At 43.9% G+C, this 18,038-nt stretch overlaps 1 protein-coding gene across 3 annotated transcripts in view; it reads right to left on the bottom strand.

The window, feature by feature from the left end:
* BUD13 (BUD13 homolog) overlaps positions 1-18,038 on the bottom strand; it is a 133,385-nt gene that overhangs the window by 47,553 nt on the left and 67,794 nt on the right. For 2 of the 3 annotated variants that reach the window (XM_069224954.1, XM_069224956.1), the window contains 3 exons: positions 15,775-16,646; positions 12,599-12,861; positions 11,791-11,899 (listed from right to left, as the gene is read on the bottom strand). In XM_069224954.1, coding sequence (XP_069081055.1) covers positions 11,791-11,899; positions 12,599-12,861; positions 15,775-16,646 — 1,244 coding nt within the window. The remainder of the gene's footprint in view (positions 1-11,790; positions 11,900-12,598; positions 12,862-15,774; positions 16,647-18,038) is intronic. The other variant, XM_069224955.1, reaches the window with a different exon arrangement.

The following is an 18,038-nucleotide window of genomic DNA, read 5'->3' as shown; positions in this document are numbered from 1 at the left end:
TAAATTGCTCTAGCGCAGAGTCCGCTTTTTAACCAAACAGTTTTGCCCCATCAAAGGGCAGATCCAGCAACGTAGACTGGACGTCTGTCGAAAATCCGGAAGTGCGTAACCACACATGCCATCTGGAGGCAACGGGAGTACCCATGGCTCTTGCAATTGAGTCCGTGGTATCCAGCCCTGTCTGAATAACCTGCGTAGCCGCCGCCTGAGCGTCCAAAAGAAGACTACGCAAGTCCTGGAGCATGTCCGGAAGTACAGTCTTCGTCGCATCCATTATGGCATGGATATACCTGCCCAGAATACATGTTGCATTGGCAGAATTTAGAGCCATGCTGCAAGAAGAAACACCTTCCTGGCCTCCCGGAAACGAACCAGGGGCCGACCTCGGAAAGCAGGATGCTTGCACCACCAAGCTCTCTGGTGAAGGGAGTTTGGATAAAAACTCCAGGTCCCCAGGCACAGATCTATAACGCCTGGCCACCGACCTACTAACAGCCGAAGAAGAAACAGGCTTCTTCCAATCCTCTTCGATCGGATCCATCAGGGCTTCATTAAATGGTAAAAGAGGATCCGCCATGGCTGTAGCAGGATGCAAAACCTCAGTCAAAAGGTTGGTCTTCACCTGCGCCGTCGGTAAAGGAAGATGCAGAAATGCTGCGGCCTTCCTAATAACAGAGTGGTAAGAGGCTGCCTCTTCTGTATATTCACCAGGGGAGGCCAGGTCATACTCTGGAGAGGTATCAAGACCACTTGCTGTGTCCAACCCAGGGAAATCAGTGATCTCCCATTCTTCGAGGAATTGCTGCTGATATTCCCTCTCCTCTAAAAGTCTAAGGGCCTTTCGACGTGACCTCAACTTGGCCTCGAGCCCCGGCGTCGACATGGAGCGGAGGGACGTCGGTGAATGGCGCCGGGAAGGCATCATGACAGGTTCTCCGGATCCACCAGACGCCGCAGATGGATCCATCGGCGCCATGGAGAAGGCACCCGCATCCAATGCCGACATCTGACCTCTCTGCTCCATCACCTCCGACACCGGCGTCAAAGGTCTCTCCCTCGATGTCGAGGGCTGCACTGTCGGCAGAGGGGCCTGACTTGAATCTCCAGCTGAACAAAATGGCATAAACGGCGTAGGTTTATATGGAGCCGGAACGCCGAGATTGAAAGCCAGGGGACCAGTGGGGCCGGGACGATGGAGATCTCGACGCCAACCAACTTCTGGACCAAAGTCGGGAGTCACGATGACGTCGCTTCTTATGGGATGACTTTCCAGAAGAGGACCGATGGTGCCGCTTCCTCTCCTTCTTGGACCTTGCCAAGAAAAGCTTCGCCTCGCATTACTTCAATGCCTTCGGATTCATCTTTTGGCAGGATCCGCATTCTTGGAGGTCGTGATCGGAACGGAGGCACCAAAGACAATCGTTGTGTGGATCAGTCACAGACATGCGACCTCCACATTCCATGCAGGGCTTGAAACCCGACTTTTTCGGAGCCAACATCCTGGAAATACACAATGTATCCCTTCCGAAGAGCTAACGATACAGGTAACAGAAAAGTAACTATTATCGAAGGCACGGAAAAAAGGGAACTGACGTCAGCACGGCGGCGAGGACCTCTTATTGCCACGATGACGTCACGCGGAGCCGCGTGGAGTCGGGCAATTGTGACGTCCTCGCCGACGTGCAGAGCTAGAGAGAGAAGTTTCCGAGAATTCATTAGGTGAGGAATCCACAGGTAGTTGCATCCATCAGAAATATATATATATATGTATATATATAGAAAATGTCACTTACCCAGTGTACATCTGTTCGTGGCATTAGTCGCTGCAGATTCACATGCTGTGCACATCCCGCCATCTGGTGTTGGGCTTGGAGTGTTACAAGTTGTTTTTCTTCGAAGAAGTCTTTTCGAATCACGAGACCGAGGGACTCCTCCCATTTCGACTCCATTGCGCATGGGCGTCGACTCCATCTTAGATTGTTTTCCCTGCAGAGGGTGAGGTAGGAGTTGTGTATGCTAGTAATAGTGCCCATGCAATGGAGTGAATACGTATGTATATAATGAATTTTAAAGTAATATATTTACAAATGTACAAATGTTTAAGATCTACTTCTAAACGGCTACAGGCTCCCGGGGAGGCGGGTGGGCGCATGTGAATCTGCAGCGACTAATGCCACGAACAGATGTACACTGGGTAAGTGACATTTTCCGTTCAATGGCATGTGTAGCTGCAGATACACATGCTGTGCATAGACTAGTAAGCAGTTATCTCCCCAAAAGCGGTGGTTCAGCCTGTAGGAGTTGAAGTAGTTTGAAATAATGTTCTTAGTACAGCTTGACCTACTGTTGCCTGTTGTGCAGTTAACATATCTACACAGTAGTGCTTGGTAAATGTATGAGGCGTAGACCATGTTGCTGCCTTACATATTTCGTTCATTGGAATATTTCCTAGAAAGGCCGTGGTAGCACCTTTCTTTCTGGTTGAGTGTGCCTTTGTTGTAATAGGCAGCTCTCTTTTAGCTTTGAGATAGCAGGTTTGAATGCACTTAACTATCCATCTAGCAATGCCTTGTTTTGAAATTGGATTTCCTGTATGAGGTTTTTGAAAGGCAATAAATAGTTGTTTTGTCTTTCGAATTAGTTTGGTTCTGTCAATGTAGTACATTAGTGCTCTTTTGATGTCTAATGTATGTAGTGCTCTTTCAGCTACAGAATCTGGCTGTGGGAAGAACACTGGTAATTCTACCGTTTGATTCAAGTGGAACGGTGAGATTACTTTTGGTAAAAATGTAGGATTTGTCCGTAGGACTATTCTATTTTTGTGTATTTGAGTGAAATTCAAGCATTTACCATTCAAGAACCATTTATTCACTCTTCTTAGAGATGTGATGGCAATTAAAAATGCAACTTTCCACGTTAAGTATTGCATTTCACAAGAGTGCATGGGCTCAAAAGGTGGACCCATGAGTCGTGTTAAGACAATGTTGAGGTTCCATGAAGGAACTGGTGGTGTTCTTGTTGGTATATTTCTCTTTAGGCCTTCCATAAATGCTTTTATGACCGGTGTCCTAAATAATGAAGTTGAGTGCGTAATTTGCAGGTAAGCTGAAATTGCAGTAAGATGTATTTTTATGGAAGAGAAAGCTAGTTTTGACTTTTGCAAATGTAGTAAGTATCCTACTATATCTTTTGCAGATGCGTGTAAGGGTTGAATTTGATTATTATGGCAGTAATGAACAAATCTTTTCCACTTATTTGCATAGCAGTGTCTAGTGGTAAGTTTCCTAGCTTGTCTTATGACCTCCATACATTCCTATGTGAGGTCTAAGTGCCCGAATTCTAGGATTTCAGGAGCCAAATTGCTAGATTCAGCGATGCTGGATTTGGATGTCTGATCTGTTGTTTGTGTTGGGTTAACAGATCTGGTTTGTTTGGTAGTTTGACATGAGGTACTACTGAAAGGTCCAGTAGTGTTGTGTACCAAGGTTGTCTTGCCCATGTTGGTGCTATTAGTATGAGTTTGAGTTTGTTTTGACTCAACTTGTTTACTGGATATGGAAGGAGTGGGAGAGGGGGAAAAGCGTACGCAAATATCCCTGACCAGTTCATCCATAGCGCATTGCCCTGAGACTGATGTTGTGGGTACCTGGATGCGAAGTTTTGGCATTTTGAGTTTTCCTTTGTTGCAAATAGATCTATTTGTGGTGTTCCCCAAATTTGGAAGTAAGTGTTCAGTATTTGGGGGTGAATTTCCCATTCGTGGATTTGTTGGTGATCCCGAGAGAGATTGTCTGCTAACTGATTCTGAATCCCTGGAATAAATTGTGCTATTAGGCGAATCTGGTTGTGAATCGCCCAATGCCATATTTTTTGTGTCAGGAGACACAACTGTGTCGAGTGTGTTCCTCCCTGTTTGTTTAGGTAATACATTGTTGTCATGTTGTCTGTTTTGACAAGAATGTATTTGTGGGTTATTATGGGTTGAAATGCTTTCAGCGCTAGAAAAACCGCTAACAGTTCTAAGTGATTTATATGAAACTGTCTTTGCTGTAAGTCCCATTGTCCTTGGATGCTGTGCTGATTGAGGTGTGCTCCCCACCCTGTCATGGATGCATCTGTCGTTATCACATATTGTGTCACTAGGTCTTGAAAAGGCCGCCCTTGGTTTAAATTTATACTGTTCCACCATTGGAGCGAGATGTATGTTTGGCGGTCTATCAACACCAGATCTAGAAGTTGACCCTGTGCTTGTGACCATTGTGATGCTAGGCACTGTTGTAAGGGCCGCATGTGCAGCCTTGCATTTGGGACAATGGCTATGCATGAAGACATCATGCCTAGCAGTTTCATTACCAATTTGACCTGTATCTTTTGTTTTGGATACATGGCTTGTATTACATTGTGAAATGTTTGAACTCTTTGTGGACTTGGAGTGGCAATCCCTTTTACTGTGTTGATTGTTGCCCCTAGGTATTGCTGTGTTTGACACGGCAGAAGGTGTGACTTTGGGTAGTTGATTGAGAAACCTAGTTTGTGTAGGGTTTCTATGACATATTTTTTGTGTTGTGAACACTGTATTTGCGTTTTGGTTTTGATTAACCAATCGTCTAGGTACGGGAACACATGTATTTGCTGCCTTCTGATATGTGCAGCTACTACTGCCAGACATTTTGTAAAAACTCTTGGTGCAGTTGTTATTCCGAATGGCAACACTTTGAATTGGTAATGTATCCCTTGGAATACAAACCATAGGTACTTTCTGTGTGAAAGATGTATTGGTATATGGAAATATGCATCCTTTAGATCCAGTGTTGTCATGTAGTCTTGTTGTTTGAGCAGTGGGATTACTTCTTGTAACGTAACCATGTGAAAGTGGTCTGATTTGATGTATGTATTTAATATTCTGAGATCTAGTATAGGTCTTAGAGTCTTGTCTTTTTTGGGTATTAGAAAATACAGTGAGTAAACTTCTGTGTTTAATTCTTGTTTTGGTACTAATTCTATTGCTTCTTTTTGGAGCAATGCTTGAACTTCTAATCCTAGAAGATCTATATGTTGTTTTGACATACTGTGTGTTTTCAGTGGGACTGTTGTAGGGAATTTGAGAAATTCTATGCAATAACCATGCTGGATAATTGCTAGTACCCAAGTATCTGTTGTTATCTCCTCCCAATGTTTGTAAAATTGGCTTAGTCTACCCCCCACAGGTGTTATGTGATGGGGATGTGTGACTTGTAAGTCACTGCTTATTTTGAGGAGTTTTGGGGCTTTGGAACTTTCCTCTATTTTTCTGGAATTGTCCCCCCCTATATTGCCCCCGAAAACCTCCCCGCTGATATTGGCTTTGGTAAGTGGGCCTTGTTTGTGATGTTGTGGTTTCTGTAGGTTGCCCTCGAAACCCTCCCCTAAAAGGTGTTTTGCGAAATGTGCCTCTGCTCTGCGGGGAGTAGAGTGCGCCCATGGCTTTTGCTGTGTCAGTGTCTTTTTTGAGTTTATCAATAGCAGTGTCGACTTCTGGCCCAAACAACTGCTGTTCATTAAATGGCATATTTAGCACGGCTTGTTGAATTTCCGGCTTGAACCCCGACGTGCGCAGCCATGCGTGCCTTCTTATTGTTATTGTAGTATTTACGGTCCTTGCAGCCGTATCTGCTGCATCCATTGAAGACCGCATCTGATTGTTAGAGATACTTTGTCCTTCTTCCACCACTTGCTGTGCTCTTTTTTGGAACTCCTTGGGTAAGTGTTCTATGAAATGTTGCATCTCATCCCAGTGAGCTCTATCGTATCTTGCCAAAAGTGCTTGTGAATTGGCAATGCGCCATTAGTTTGCTGCTTGTGCTGCAACCCTTTTTGCCTGCAGCATCAAATTTGCGACTCTCCTTGTCTGGAGGTGGTGCGTCCCCTGAGGTATGAGAGTTCGCTCTCTTACGAGCTGCCCCGACAACTACTGAGTCTGGTGTTAACTGCGTTGTAATATAAACTGGATCTGTTGGCGGTGGCTTGTACTTTTTCTCCACCCTTGGAGTTATGGCTCGGCCTTTAACAGGATCCTGAAAGATTTGTTTTGAATGTTTTAGCATTCCTGGGAGCATAGGTAGGCTTTGGTATTGGCTATGAGTGGAGGATAGCGTGTTAAACAAAAAGTCATCCTCAATTGGTTCGGAATGCAAGGTGACGTTATGGAAAGCGGCTGCCCTTGCGACCACCTGTGTGTAAGATGTACTGTCCTCAGGTGGGGACGGCCTGGCAGGGTACGAGTCTGGGCTGTTGTCCGATACTGGAGCATCGTAAAGGTCCCATGCATCGGGATCATCTTGACTCATTGTAGTATGAGTCGGGGAGTGCATCAGTGGAGGAGTTGCTACCGGTAATGTGTGCACTGACGGTGGTGGAGTTGTTTTCCTTGCTACCTTTGCCTGTGGCTGCTTGTCCTTTTTTTGAAAGGCAAGTTTTCTTTTTATTTTAAATGGGGGAAGAGTGGTTATCTTCCCTGTGTCTTCTTGAATGTGGAGCCTTCTTTGAGTATAGTCCGGCTCTACTGCTTCAAGTTCCTCTCCGAATCTATGCTTTTGCATTTGGGAGGAGAATCCTTGTTCCTCTGTATAGGAACCTGTTTTTGGCTCCGAGGCTGGATGTTTCAGTACCGAAATTTTTTCGGACGTCTTTTTAGGCTCCGAAGAAACCTTTTTAATTTTCGGCGTGGTGGTGTCTCGGTGCGAACTTGTTCGGTGCCGCTGTCCCGGTGCCGAAATTTCTCGGAGCCGATGTCTCGGGTCCGAGGTTGCTGTGTGGCGGTATCTCGACCGGAGTCGGATGACTTCGACACAAGCGTGCCCTTTTTCGGTGCCTTGGATCGGTCACCTAATTTTTGGGTTAAGCCATGGCCTGCTGGCGGTGGCGTCCCCTGGGCTTTTGTTGACTTCTCGTGAGTCTTATGTTTCGACGTCTTACTCACGGTTTTCGGCATTTCTTCGGCCTCGAGCTCTTCCGAGTCCGACTCGTGGATAGAGAAAGCTTCTTCTTCCTCCTCGAAACGCTCTTGTCCTGTCGGCGTCGACGCCATCTGCAATCTTCTGGCTCTTCGGTCTCTTAATGTCTTCCTCAACCGAAACGCTCGACAGGCTTCACAAGTATCTTCCTTGTGCTCTGGAGACAAGCACAAGTTACAGACCAGATGCTGATCCGTATACGGATACTTGTTATGGCATTTTGGACAGAAGCGGAATGGGGTCCGTTCCATCAGCCTTGAAGTCACACGTGGCCGGGCCGACCAGGCCCCGACGGGGGATCGAAAAAACCCCGAAGGGCCACCGGAGCTCTTCAAAATTCGGTGTCGATCTGTTGTAACTAACCCGATCGCAAACAATACCGACGTTTTTTTCCGAGATTCTAACTAACTTTCCGACCCGAAACACGGAGCGAAAAGGAACACTTCCGAACCCGATGGCGGAAAAAAAACAATCTAAGATGGAGTCGACGCCCATGCGCGATGGAGTCGAAATGGGAGGAGTCCCTCGGTCTCGTGACTTGAAAAGAAGAAGAAAAACAACTTGTAGCACTCCGAGCCCAACACCAGATGGCGGGATGTGCACAGCATGTGTATCTGCAGCTACACATGCCATCGAACAATATATATATATATATATATATATATATATATATATATACACACACACACACACACACACGCACACACACACACAAAATTACAGTACCATAGAAGGTGCACATGAATCTGAATTAGACAAACTTTGTTGAAAACTGAGCAAATGTCTTACAAGCCCATGAAATACCTTCATAAAGCTTAACAAGAATTATCTCTAAACAAAAAAAAAAAAAAAGGAAAGAGCTCTTATGCCCAGATGCATAGGGTTTTTCTGCTATATTGGTTTGAGAGGAATTTGGTAAATACAAGAGCTCACAAGAGAGGGCTGTATATTTTCGATGGCGGTCCCTTTCCATACCACGGAAGAACCACTGTACAAAACAAAAATGATTAGAAACACGTTTGAAACTGAAATTATTAAAAATTATTTCCAGAAGCAAAGCTAAGAACCCTGGCTACACTGCTTGTGCATTGCAACTTAAGCCCACGATTGGGGTATGGCAACTTCTCAGCAACGTCCATTAAGAGACTGATACGAGGCGGGAACAAGGATAGCCTTGTCTCTGTGGCGTCAGTCAAGCACTCAGAGAGCACAGTGGTGGCTGTGAATATACACAGATGCAATCGGTGAGGAAACACTCTGAACAACTAGTGAAATAAGTAAGTAAAATGCACTGTCAAGCACAGAAAAACATTTCCATCACCACACCCCAGAGGGGGTTTTGTAACTTGAGCCACAATATGAATCTTGAAAATCTTTAATTGAAGTTATTTTTTTCTTTTTTGCTGGATAGTGATGGAATTATTAAGGTTTTTCAGTGGGATCGCCCTGCTGAAATGTTGGGCCTTTACATATTGAAAAAGTCAGAATGTCTATGGCACACAAAGGCATAAACTTCAAAGTCTGCCTTGCATGTTATGTGGTGATTATGATGAAATCTGCACAACAGTGCGCAAAGTAACAATGTGATAAACACTGTATTGTCATGAGAGGAGTCTTCACATAGCAATACATCATAACATACAGCAAACTAGCCGAAAAACAGGACTGCAGCGGGTGCTGCAGTGACACACACAAAGGCTACACGTACTGCTTTGCTGGTAGTGCTTGGATTTCGGGCTGCAGAATTCGCGAACCTCCCGCCCTCCAGGGCACAAACAGTCTTCTCCAGAAGGCTCTCCTGAGAAGAATTTGTTTAACTGGACACCGATTTCGTGGAGGAGGCACCTTTAAGCAGACTACCTTCAAGACAAGACAGTCCTCTCGGTTTTTTTTCTTGTTTAATTTGGTAATTCTGTTCTCCGAATCGTTTCACTCGCTTAGGTACAAAGCGCAAATATAACAATATGCAACAAAACAAAATTAAATGATCCTGACAGGAGAGCATGAAAGGAGCAGGACAACAGGAAGACTGCAAACAGCAGAAATTAAATGAGGGCAAGCGCGTGAGGAAGAGTGCAACGCCGGGGGCAGGGCAATATGTGGGGGCTAGGGAAGGTGTAGACAAGGGGCACCAAGGAGAAAGCAACAAAGTGCGTGGGGCAGAAGCAGAGGAGCGTAAGTTGCATACACTCTCACAAAGATTAACGCAAAAGAAAAAAGTTTCTTAAATGTAAGCAGTGGCAGGACAAATCATAAGGATGGTAGAGACGGTATGCTCACGAGAAGAGACCAAATGAAGAAGCCATTAAATAATTTAATAAAGAGCAAGCAAATGAGCGCAGCAATAAAGCCAACCAACTGTAAGCAATGGGTGGACTCTAGGCCTATAGTTCACAATATATGTCTTTCAGAACCAGGCAGCTTGAGCTATCTGATACGCTTGACCTAAAAATGTAACTCTTCATCAATAATGTACTCGTTCATGCCTAATGTGCTGCAGAGTCTTAGAGATTATTCAGGTTGATAGCATTATGATGCGATTTTAGCTAAAAAAATAAAATAAAAACAACGGCTAACAGGTGATCAACACAGTGTGCATTGGTTTGAAAGCACATTGTTTTTTTTCTGGATTCATACAAAACATGACCTCTTTCTCTAATTACATATTTCAGATAAACTCTAACGATGCTCAACCTTTTATCAAAAACAGTATTATTTTTAAGCACATATACCGCCCCAAGCTAATGTGCATTTCAAAATTGCTCACATCCGATGCAAAAAGTTCTGATTTTGGATTAGATATAAGCAAATGCTGAAACAACAACTTTGAGTCAATTAGGCAAGCTGAGGGTTCTGGTTATTTCTGCAATCCTTGCAATCTTTCGAAACAGCAAGATTCCCGGAGAGCTGGAAACACACCAAAATCAACGCCCTACTCAAAAAACCAAAGGCGGACCCCAAACACCTGAAGAACTTCCGGCCCATCTCCTTGCTCCCATTCCCGGTGAAAGTCATTGAGAAAATAGTCAACACACAACTCACCTGATACCTCGAAGACAACAACCCTCGACCCCTCCCAGTCCGGATTCAGACGGAACCACAGCACTGAGACCACTCTCCTCGCTGCCACAGACGACATCAGAAGCCAACTCGACCATGGAGACACATCAGCCCTCATCCTCCTAGACCTGCCAGCCGCCTTCGACACAGTCTGCCACCACACTCTGAAAATCCGCCTCCACGAAGCAGGGATCCAAGAGAAAGCCCTCGACTGGACCACATCCTTCCTCTCCGGAAGAACCCAAGAGTCCGCCTCCCCCTTTCCAATCCGAAGCCACCAACATCATATGCGGCGTACCCCAAGGCTCATCCCTCAGCCCGACGCTGTTCAACATCTACATGCCCCCCCGCCCCCCCCCTCGCACAAGTGGCCCGCCAACACAACCTCAACATCATCTCCTATGCCGGCAACACCCAACTCATCCTATCCCTCACCAAGGACCCAAACATCGCCAAAACCAACCTCCACGAGGGCATGAAGGCCATCGCCGACTGGATGAGAGGCAGCCAGCTGAAACTGAACTCTGACAAAACGGAGGTCCTCATCCTTGGGCCCACCCCCTCCACTCGTGGTGGCCAGCCTCGCTGGGTACCCCTTCAACGCCAACTGACCACGCACGCAACCTTGGCTTCATCCTCGTCTCATCCCTCTCCATGTCAAAGGAGGTCAAAGCCACCTCCTCCTCCTGCTACAACACCCTCCGTATGCTTTGCAGAATCTACAAATGGATCCCAACCGAAACAAGAAAAACAGTAACTCAGGCCCTCGTCAGCAGCACAGGTATCCCATCCAAACACCTGCAACGCCTCCAAAACTCCTCCGCCCGACTCATCCTCAAAATTCCCCGCCGCAGCCACATCACACCTCCCCCCCCCCCCCCCCCCCACCTGAGACCTGCACTGGCTCCCAGTCAACAAGAGGATCACCTTCAAGCTCCTCATTCACGCACACAAGGCACTCCACAACACCGGACCAGCCTACCTTAACAACAGACTCAGCTTCTACACCCCCACCTGGCAACTCTGCTCTTCCAACCTCACCCTCGCCTCCATTCCCCGCATCCGACGCAAATCCTCCGGCTGCAGATATTTTTCCTACCTCGCCACCAAGCCCTGGAATACCCTTCCGTCTGACCTTAGACAGATCCAGGACCTGCTCACCATCAGAAGACACCTCAAGACCCGGCTCTTCGAACAGTAACAGCACCCCTCCCTTTCTCTCCCCCATCACCTTGAAACCCTCACAGGTATGTAGTGGGCTTTACAAATATTCTGATTGATTGATTGATCCTCCCTCCACCCACCCACCAAGGCCATTAAAGTAGAAAAATATATGGTTGCCCGTTATGTACTCTATTAATAAAAATGTACAAGTGTAAAGCCCTTCCTCTAAAAAGGAATCAGATTAGAACATAGGGTACCGCAAGACAGGTGTATATATAATGTATGCTACTAGAATAGCATATAGAATAGCATATAGAATGGAAGTGGAAAGAGCTCACATTTTCTTTAGCTATCAGAAGATTATTCAATACAAACTCTCCTATCCCAGAGTGAAAAATGCCTATAGGTTACACTCCAAAGAACAGGCTTCTGGACTCAATACTGATGATTTTTATTATGCAGCATTCAATGAAACATGAGTGGCAGAAATTGCATTATGGCACTAGAGATTAGTATTGATCCTATTACTTTCAGATGGAAAATCCCAAGACAACCCACGTTCTATAGTCCGTACCTTCCAATGGCTTATTCTCTCGCTCCTTTCTTTTAGAGTCCAGCTTTTCTTTCCTGAGAACGTCTGCCACCACTAGCCCCGCTTTTCCACCCGAAAGCATTTGATTATCCTGTTTATAAAAACGAAAGGTGATTGGAAATTTAAAAAATAAAAAAGAATAAAGTAAACAAAGTTCATGACCAGCCAATGATTGGGCTCTTAGTGGATTAATAATAGAGTGTTTGTCCAGGAGATATTACAGAAATAGCTTAATATTTTACAGGAGGGTAACTATGTCCCATCACTAAGAAAACCCATGCACCCTGCCCTCCTGCCGCCAGTCAGACCAGATTTCAAGTTGAAAGAAAATTATGTAACCAGACTCACTCAACCACAATTGTCTACCTAAAACACTCTGTTGTCACATTAAGAATGAGAATGAGTTACTAACTGAATCAAGAATTACAACAAATATAGGAAAAGGAACTCCTGGTGAGCCACTAGCTCTCAAACATTTCACCAGCTAATATCTTCCAGATGAGGAGCCATTTGAAAATGAGCAATTACCATGAGATTCGGATGCAGTAACATCAATTGCAACAATAAGTCCCCAATTCTCAGGGGACATGCACGGTGTACCCTGGAAAACAATATTCATGAGAAAGTAGAGATACCCATGGTATTGGTAATTCAAGGTCTGAGAATCCCACAGCGGTATTGCTAGGGAATCAGGAACGATGGCCTTACAGTTAAGATTAACACCCACCTTTGTTGATTCCCTTTGAATCTACAGTGAATGAAAGTCCCATAACTTGTCCCAGACACCTACCTGAGCAGTCTCCCCTCGCTGCCTCGAAGGTGAGCCCTTTGTAGTCGTGGCTCTGCGGGGTGGAGAGAGATCAGAGTCAGAGGAATTTCTCAATGTCCTTCTTGGTGGAGAAAGGTCTGAATCAGATCCATGACGAGTTACACTGGATTGGCCACGTTTTCTTGGAGGGGAGAGGTCAGAATCAGAGCCTGGATGGCCACGACGTCCTTTGAGCCGTGGCAAGTCATCACGCTGCTTGTGTCTTTTGGAAGATGCTGGCAGTTCTGCAAAATAAGTACAGTCATGAATTCTATTCTTGGTGATCGAAGGGCAAATGAGTATGATGGCCAGCTAGGAAACCATCACTGGGTAAGGACACAGTCTTCCAACATCTAAGCCTCTTGTACTAATTCTCTCACAAAATAAGTGCGCTGACCTACCCCATTTGATCATTTCCCACACTGCCCAGAGTGCGTCCCTGAAGCGAGACCAGTACAACTCATTACAGATTGTTTAACGGCACCTTCAACATGTCAAAAGCTCTAATGAATAAGAAACAAAAGTGTTCTTGTTTATCATCAATTCACCTTGATTTCGCACTGCCAACTTTGTACAGAAAAAAATGCTTCTCCTCAATTGAGATATTGTAATAAGTTCATGCATTTCCGAACTGAGAACCATATATATATTTATTTTTTTTAAACCAAAAAAAAAACCAATGGCATTACTCACTAGAATATACCTACATAAACCTATTTTGTTGATTCATACTGAAGTACTGGTAAGTTGTTGCTTTACTGGTGCTTATTGTGGAATTTTCAGCACAATTTATATATTGGCAGTAAGCATACTCCATCGCAAAGGTGACAGAGTATCCTTACTGCCAATATTGTATATAGTCGGACTATAATTTGGCAACGGCAGAGACTACGCCGTCTCAGTCCATGCCAAACTAGAGTAAGGGCAGTCACAGAAATTACTATATGTCCACCCTCCCAATTTAGATGGAAGATATATAGCTGTTTTTTATAGCCCATCACCACCAGGATAAAACCCTGGCCGTATGGGACAGTAAAAAAAGACAACAACAAAAAACATGCCCCTTTCGCCATGGGAGATGACTTCCATGGCCAGGATGACATTTTTTAACTTTCAAAAACAGAAACCCACTTTGGGGTTTTATTTTTTAAATAAAAAAAAGTTTCTAAAAAAACTTTACTATACTGCTCCACCAGAACTGATTGAGCCATACCACAAAGTTCCCAATGCATTCACAGAAACTGCCTTGATTGGACGTTCCGTGAATCTTAGAAAAGTCCGCTGGGCTGCCAAGTTTCTAAATTCGGCAGGCCAGTACACCTTCAGGACGATGGAGTAATTTAGTCTGGCGCCCTGATGGAGTACAATCTGTCTGCTAAATGCTGACAGAGCCCCATAGTTCGCTATAGGTGTTACAAAACATAGAGAACAAGGTAAATACGTTTCACTGAATTTTGTGCTCATGATCTCTCTCACCATTTTAAATGCTCTAGGTTACGTAACTGGGAAAAAAAAAAACTCCTCCCAGTTACAAAATAAATATCATACTTAGCCTAAACAGCCAAATTATTTATTAATTAAAGCATTGCTAAAAATCGTAAACAAGAAATGCACCCTTTATTTACAGATATTCATTTCCACTTCCCTGGGCAAAAGAAGTTGGTCGTACAAGTCACATTCCTCACCCCCGAACTATAACAGAAACCGGAGGATAGCATCAACAGGTTTTATCACTTTCTTAAATTTTTCTCTAATAATTTTAGGACTTCGAACAGTAAAGGTTTTTACTTTAAAAAAAAAAAAATAATAACTTGTGGAAAGCAAAGGTGGTTCTCACAAACATGGATAGCCTCGGTCAAATGAGGCCAACGACTAACTAATAAGTAAACAAATAGGGGATAAAACACATCCTGCCGTACATTATGCAGTTATTATAAGTCACCAGGGAGTTCCATGACCTTCAAGTGGAATGATGCCTAAGGACGAGTTATTTGATAAGGTCATGGAAATGCAAAGTGGTTTGCAATACCCTTATAATGAAGGGCAGCGGGTACCTTATTTCTTCTAATAAATGGTCAAACCATCACCCTTCCCACAAGGTGGTTAAAACCTTGGTGTCTTGCATGTTCATTGCAGACAGTAAAAATAGAAGAAGAATATGTATTTTGAAATTAAACACTCCAAAAGATATTAGTATTTTTCGTTAAAAAAATATATATATATGGATCAGTTTAGTACCAGTCATGTAACAAAATGCTGTGGATCAGATTGGGATAAAGCATGCAACCAATGATCTTGGTGTGGAAAGACAAACATTTTATTATATTGCCTGTCTGCTGGTCTTGTTTGCTTTTTTAAACAGCCATTTCCCCTTCCTTGTCTAAACTGCAGCTGTAATTATGCTCTGTGACCTGCCACTGGCCCGGGCTACTGGGAGATGGCATTGTGACATCAGAACTTAACGGTAATAACTTATTACAGTTTAGCAATGTCATTTTTTTTTTTTATTATGCGTGAACTACTAACATCACAAGTCGACTGTAATAAGGTAATCAAAGCTGGCATTTTATAAAGGGATTGAAAACTGGGATCATTTACAAACAAAAAGAAACAAATTAATTTAGTAAATATGACTACTCAGTGGTTCGAGTAAATTTCAGAGAGAAATGCATGCACTGTATCAAAGGCTTTGTATATGTGTCCAGATGACTGAGGGAGTGTGAAGATAAACTAAAACATGTCATTTGTATCATTAGCATTTTCATAAATATCAGCAAGTTGGCAAGTGCTAAGGCACCTAACAGTAAGTGCAGAGGTCAATGTTGAAGACCAGACTGTGAGGCAGGTTTATGTTTTATTTTTTTAACCAAGAAATAAATATAGAGAAATATAATCCATGTAAAATATAAAAAAATGAGAAATGAAAAATCTATTGTACATAAGTATTTAATTATTTGCATGATTTATATGGAGTGAATAAACTAAACTGGGCATTAGCATCAATGAATTCAAATGTGTAAAGCTAGTGTTGTAGAAGTTCTCTAATGGACACTGAGTGAAACTGAGTGAACAAACAATATTTCATTGCTCTTGAGGGTGTTATGGTGCACAAAAAAAGTATTAGAAAGGAGAAAGCAAGCTTGCCTCTCAGCACACACCTCGAGTGGGTGGCATGTGTATCTGTTTTTTGCGTGTAGGAGACATGTTAGTGCTCGAGTTGTGTCGTTCATTCCTGGGAGGAGAAAGATCTGGAGAACTGCTGTGCTTCCGATGAGATGGGGAGTTGTGGCTCTTTAACAGTTTGTCTGTGCGTTTTCCATTTTTGTTAACAAACTTGGAACTACCAGCAGTGGTCGCCCTACCTTTCCTCGGTGGAGACAGGTCTGGTGAAGAACGAAGTCCTTTGCTGGGTGGCGAGAGGTCGGGAGAGTCATGACGGCCTTTCCTTGACAGTAACTGATCAGGAGAAGCCTCCTGCCCCCTCCTTGGTGGTGACGTGTCTGAAGAGTCATGGCCATCTTTTCTTTGTCGTGATAGGTCTGGAAAAGATTGTCTCCCTTTCTTGGGTGGTGACTGATCTGGAGAGTCATGATGGCCTTTTTTTAGCTGTGGTATGTCTGGAGAAGCCCACCGCTCTCTCCTAGGTGGAGAACGGTCAGGAGAGTCATGACGCCCTTTCCGTGCTGGTGATTTGTGGACACTGTTATGGTACCTCCTTCTGGTTGGCGATTGGTCTGAAGAGTCATGGAACCCTCTTCTGGGTGGTGATTGGTCTGGAGAGTCAAGGCGCCCTTTTCTGGGTGGTGATTCATCTGAAGAGTCATGGCGCCTTTTCCTGGGTGGTGAAAGTTGTGCTGAATCATGGGGTGCCTTAATGGGAGAGGAAGATTCTGGTGAATCGCGACAGTGCTCTTCTGTTCTGCGGGAAGGAGAGGAATCTGGAGAATCGTGGCGGATTCTTCGTAGTGGTGAGAGTTTGGTTGAATGGCAGTCTCCCTCAGTTTCCATTGACTTTGATCTGGATTCTGAGCTGAAAGACAGATAAGTGGTTTCACAATCTAGCACTATATCAACAGAGGTGTTACAATCTGAGGTTAATCTTGCGTTGAACACATTTGCATTAAATTTTCATTAACTTCCGTCTATGTACACCTATTTAAATCACTTTTCCGCAACATTTCATTTTTTTAATCCAAAATATCAGTTAGTTGTTAATTGCTGCTAGATTTCTATGACAAAATAAATTAAAACTGCTCTAGTTTGGTTACTGCGGCAGCCTTTTGTTCTGGGCCATATCCTGAACAAGATTGAACAACTGGATTAAGAAAGTGGAAATTCTGTTCTACAGACACCTTACCAATAGTAGATTACAGAAAAATAGGCACCTTCAGAGTTGGTAAGAGGAAATACTGAAATTGGATGGGCCAGGAACACATTCAGAAGATTACTCAAAGACAAAGGTGGTCATAGTCGTGCAACAACTACCAAGTCAAACAAGTCACTGGATTTGCACTGCATCCAGAACAAGCAGACATATGGTGTGCCACTTCTGACCCTTTTCTACCCAATGGACTATTCCTCATGGTGGTATTTTAAATCCCTAAACCAACATCTACTTCCAGATGGCAGCACCTTGTACAGAGAACAACTGCCAGGCTTCTTATGAATATGTGAGACCCTTCAATTTTGAGGAAGTTGCATTCCATGAGGAAAAAAGATCTGGGAAGGAAGCACATTTTGTAGTGAAACAGTTAAGTATTCAGTCACTGCAAGACCGTTTAATACAAGAGTAATACAGCTTGGTTAAAGTGGGTTAAATGTTAATCGCACAAAACCAGATTGCAGATTGGCAGGATGTTTAGAGATGGCCGATCCTGGGCAAGGACTTGAAACATTTTCACTATCTCCTGAAATTTGATTAGTGACTTTGCTCCAATGTAAATCGCTCTACTTAACCCGATGTGCACTGTTACAAGGACATACATCTGTATGAAAAGTGCCTGAACATACATCGCATGCATGTGTCGCATCAGGTCAATATAACATGGGTGGTTATACAATCTGCTACTAATACCAGTCTTCCTGCATCCACTGAGGAACTAGCATTTAGTACCACATCACTATCAGAGAGGCAAAGGAAGGGCGATGGAGCAATAGGAAAAAGATACTTACCTTCAGTAAACAGATGTTTGGTGCATGCTTTATCTGTCTGAAGAGACTTCACCTCCTGAATATTCCTCCTTGCCGCTAAATGACCTGGAAAACGTTTCTCCATGGCTCATACCTAACAGTAGGGGACATTTATTGTCAGTAGTGACAACTATAAAGTGCCCTACTATCGTACTTATGTCAGTTTACTAAGCCCCTTTATTCCACTATGCCAAAGCAGTAGGATGAGAACGACATCAGATGAGATAAGTAA

This window comes from Pleurodeles waltl, chromosome 3_1 (genome assembly GCF_031143425.1).
Source record: "Pleurodeles waltl isolate 20211129_DDA chromosome 3_1, aPleWal1.hap1.20221129, whole genome shotgun sequence".
Lineage (NCBI taxonomy): Eukaryota > Metazoa > Chordata > Amphibia > Caudata > Salamandridae > Pleurodeles > Pleurodeles waltl.
The sequence above is the reverse complement of the archived record's forward strand: the minus strand, read 5'-3'. Positions and strand labels throughout refer to the sequence as shown.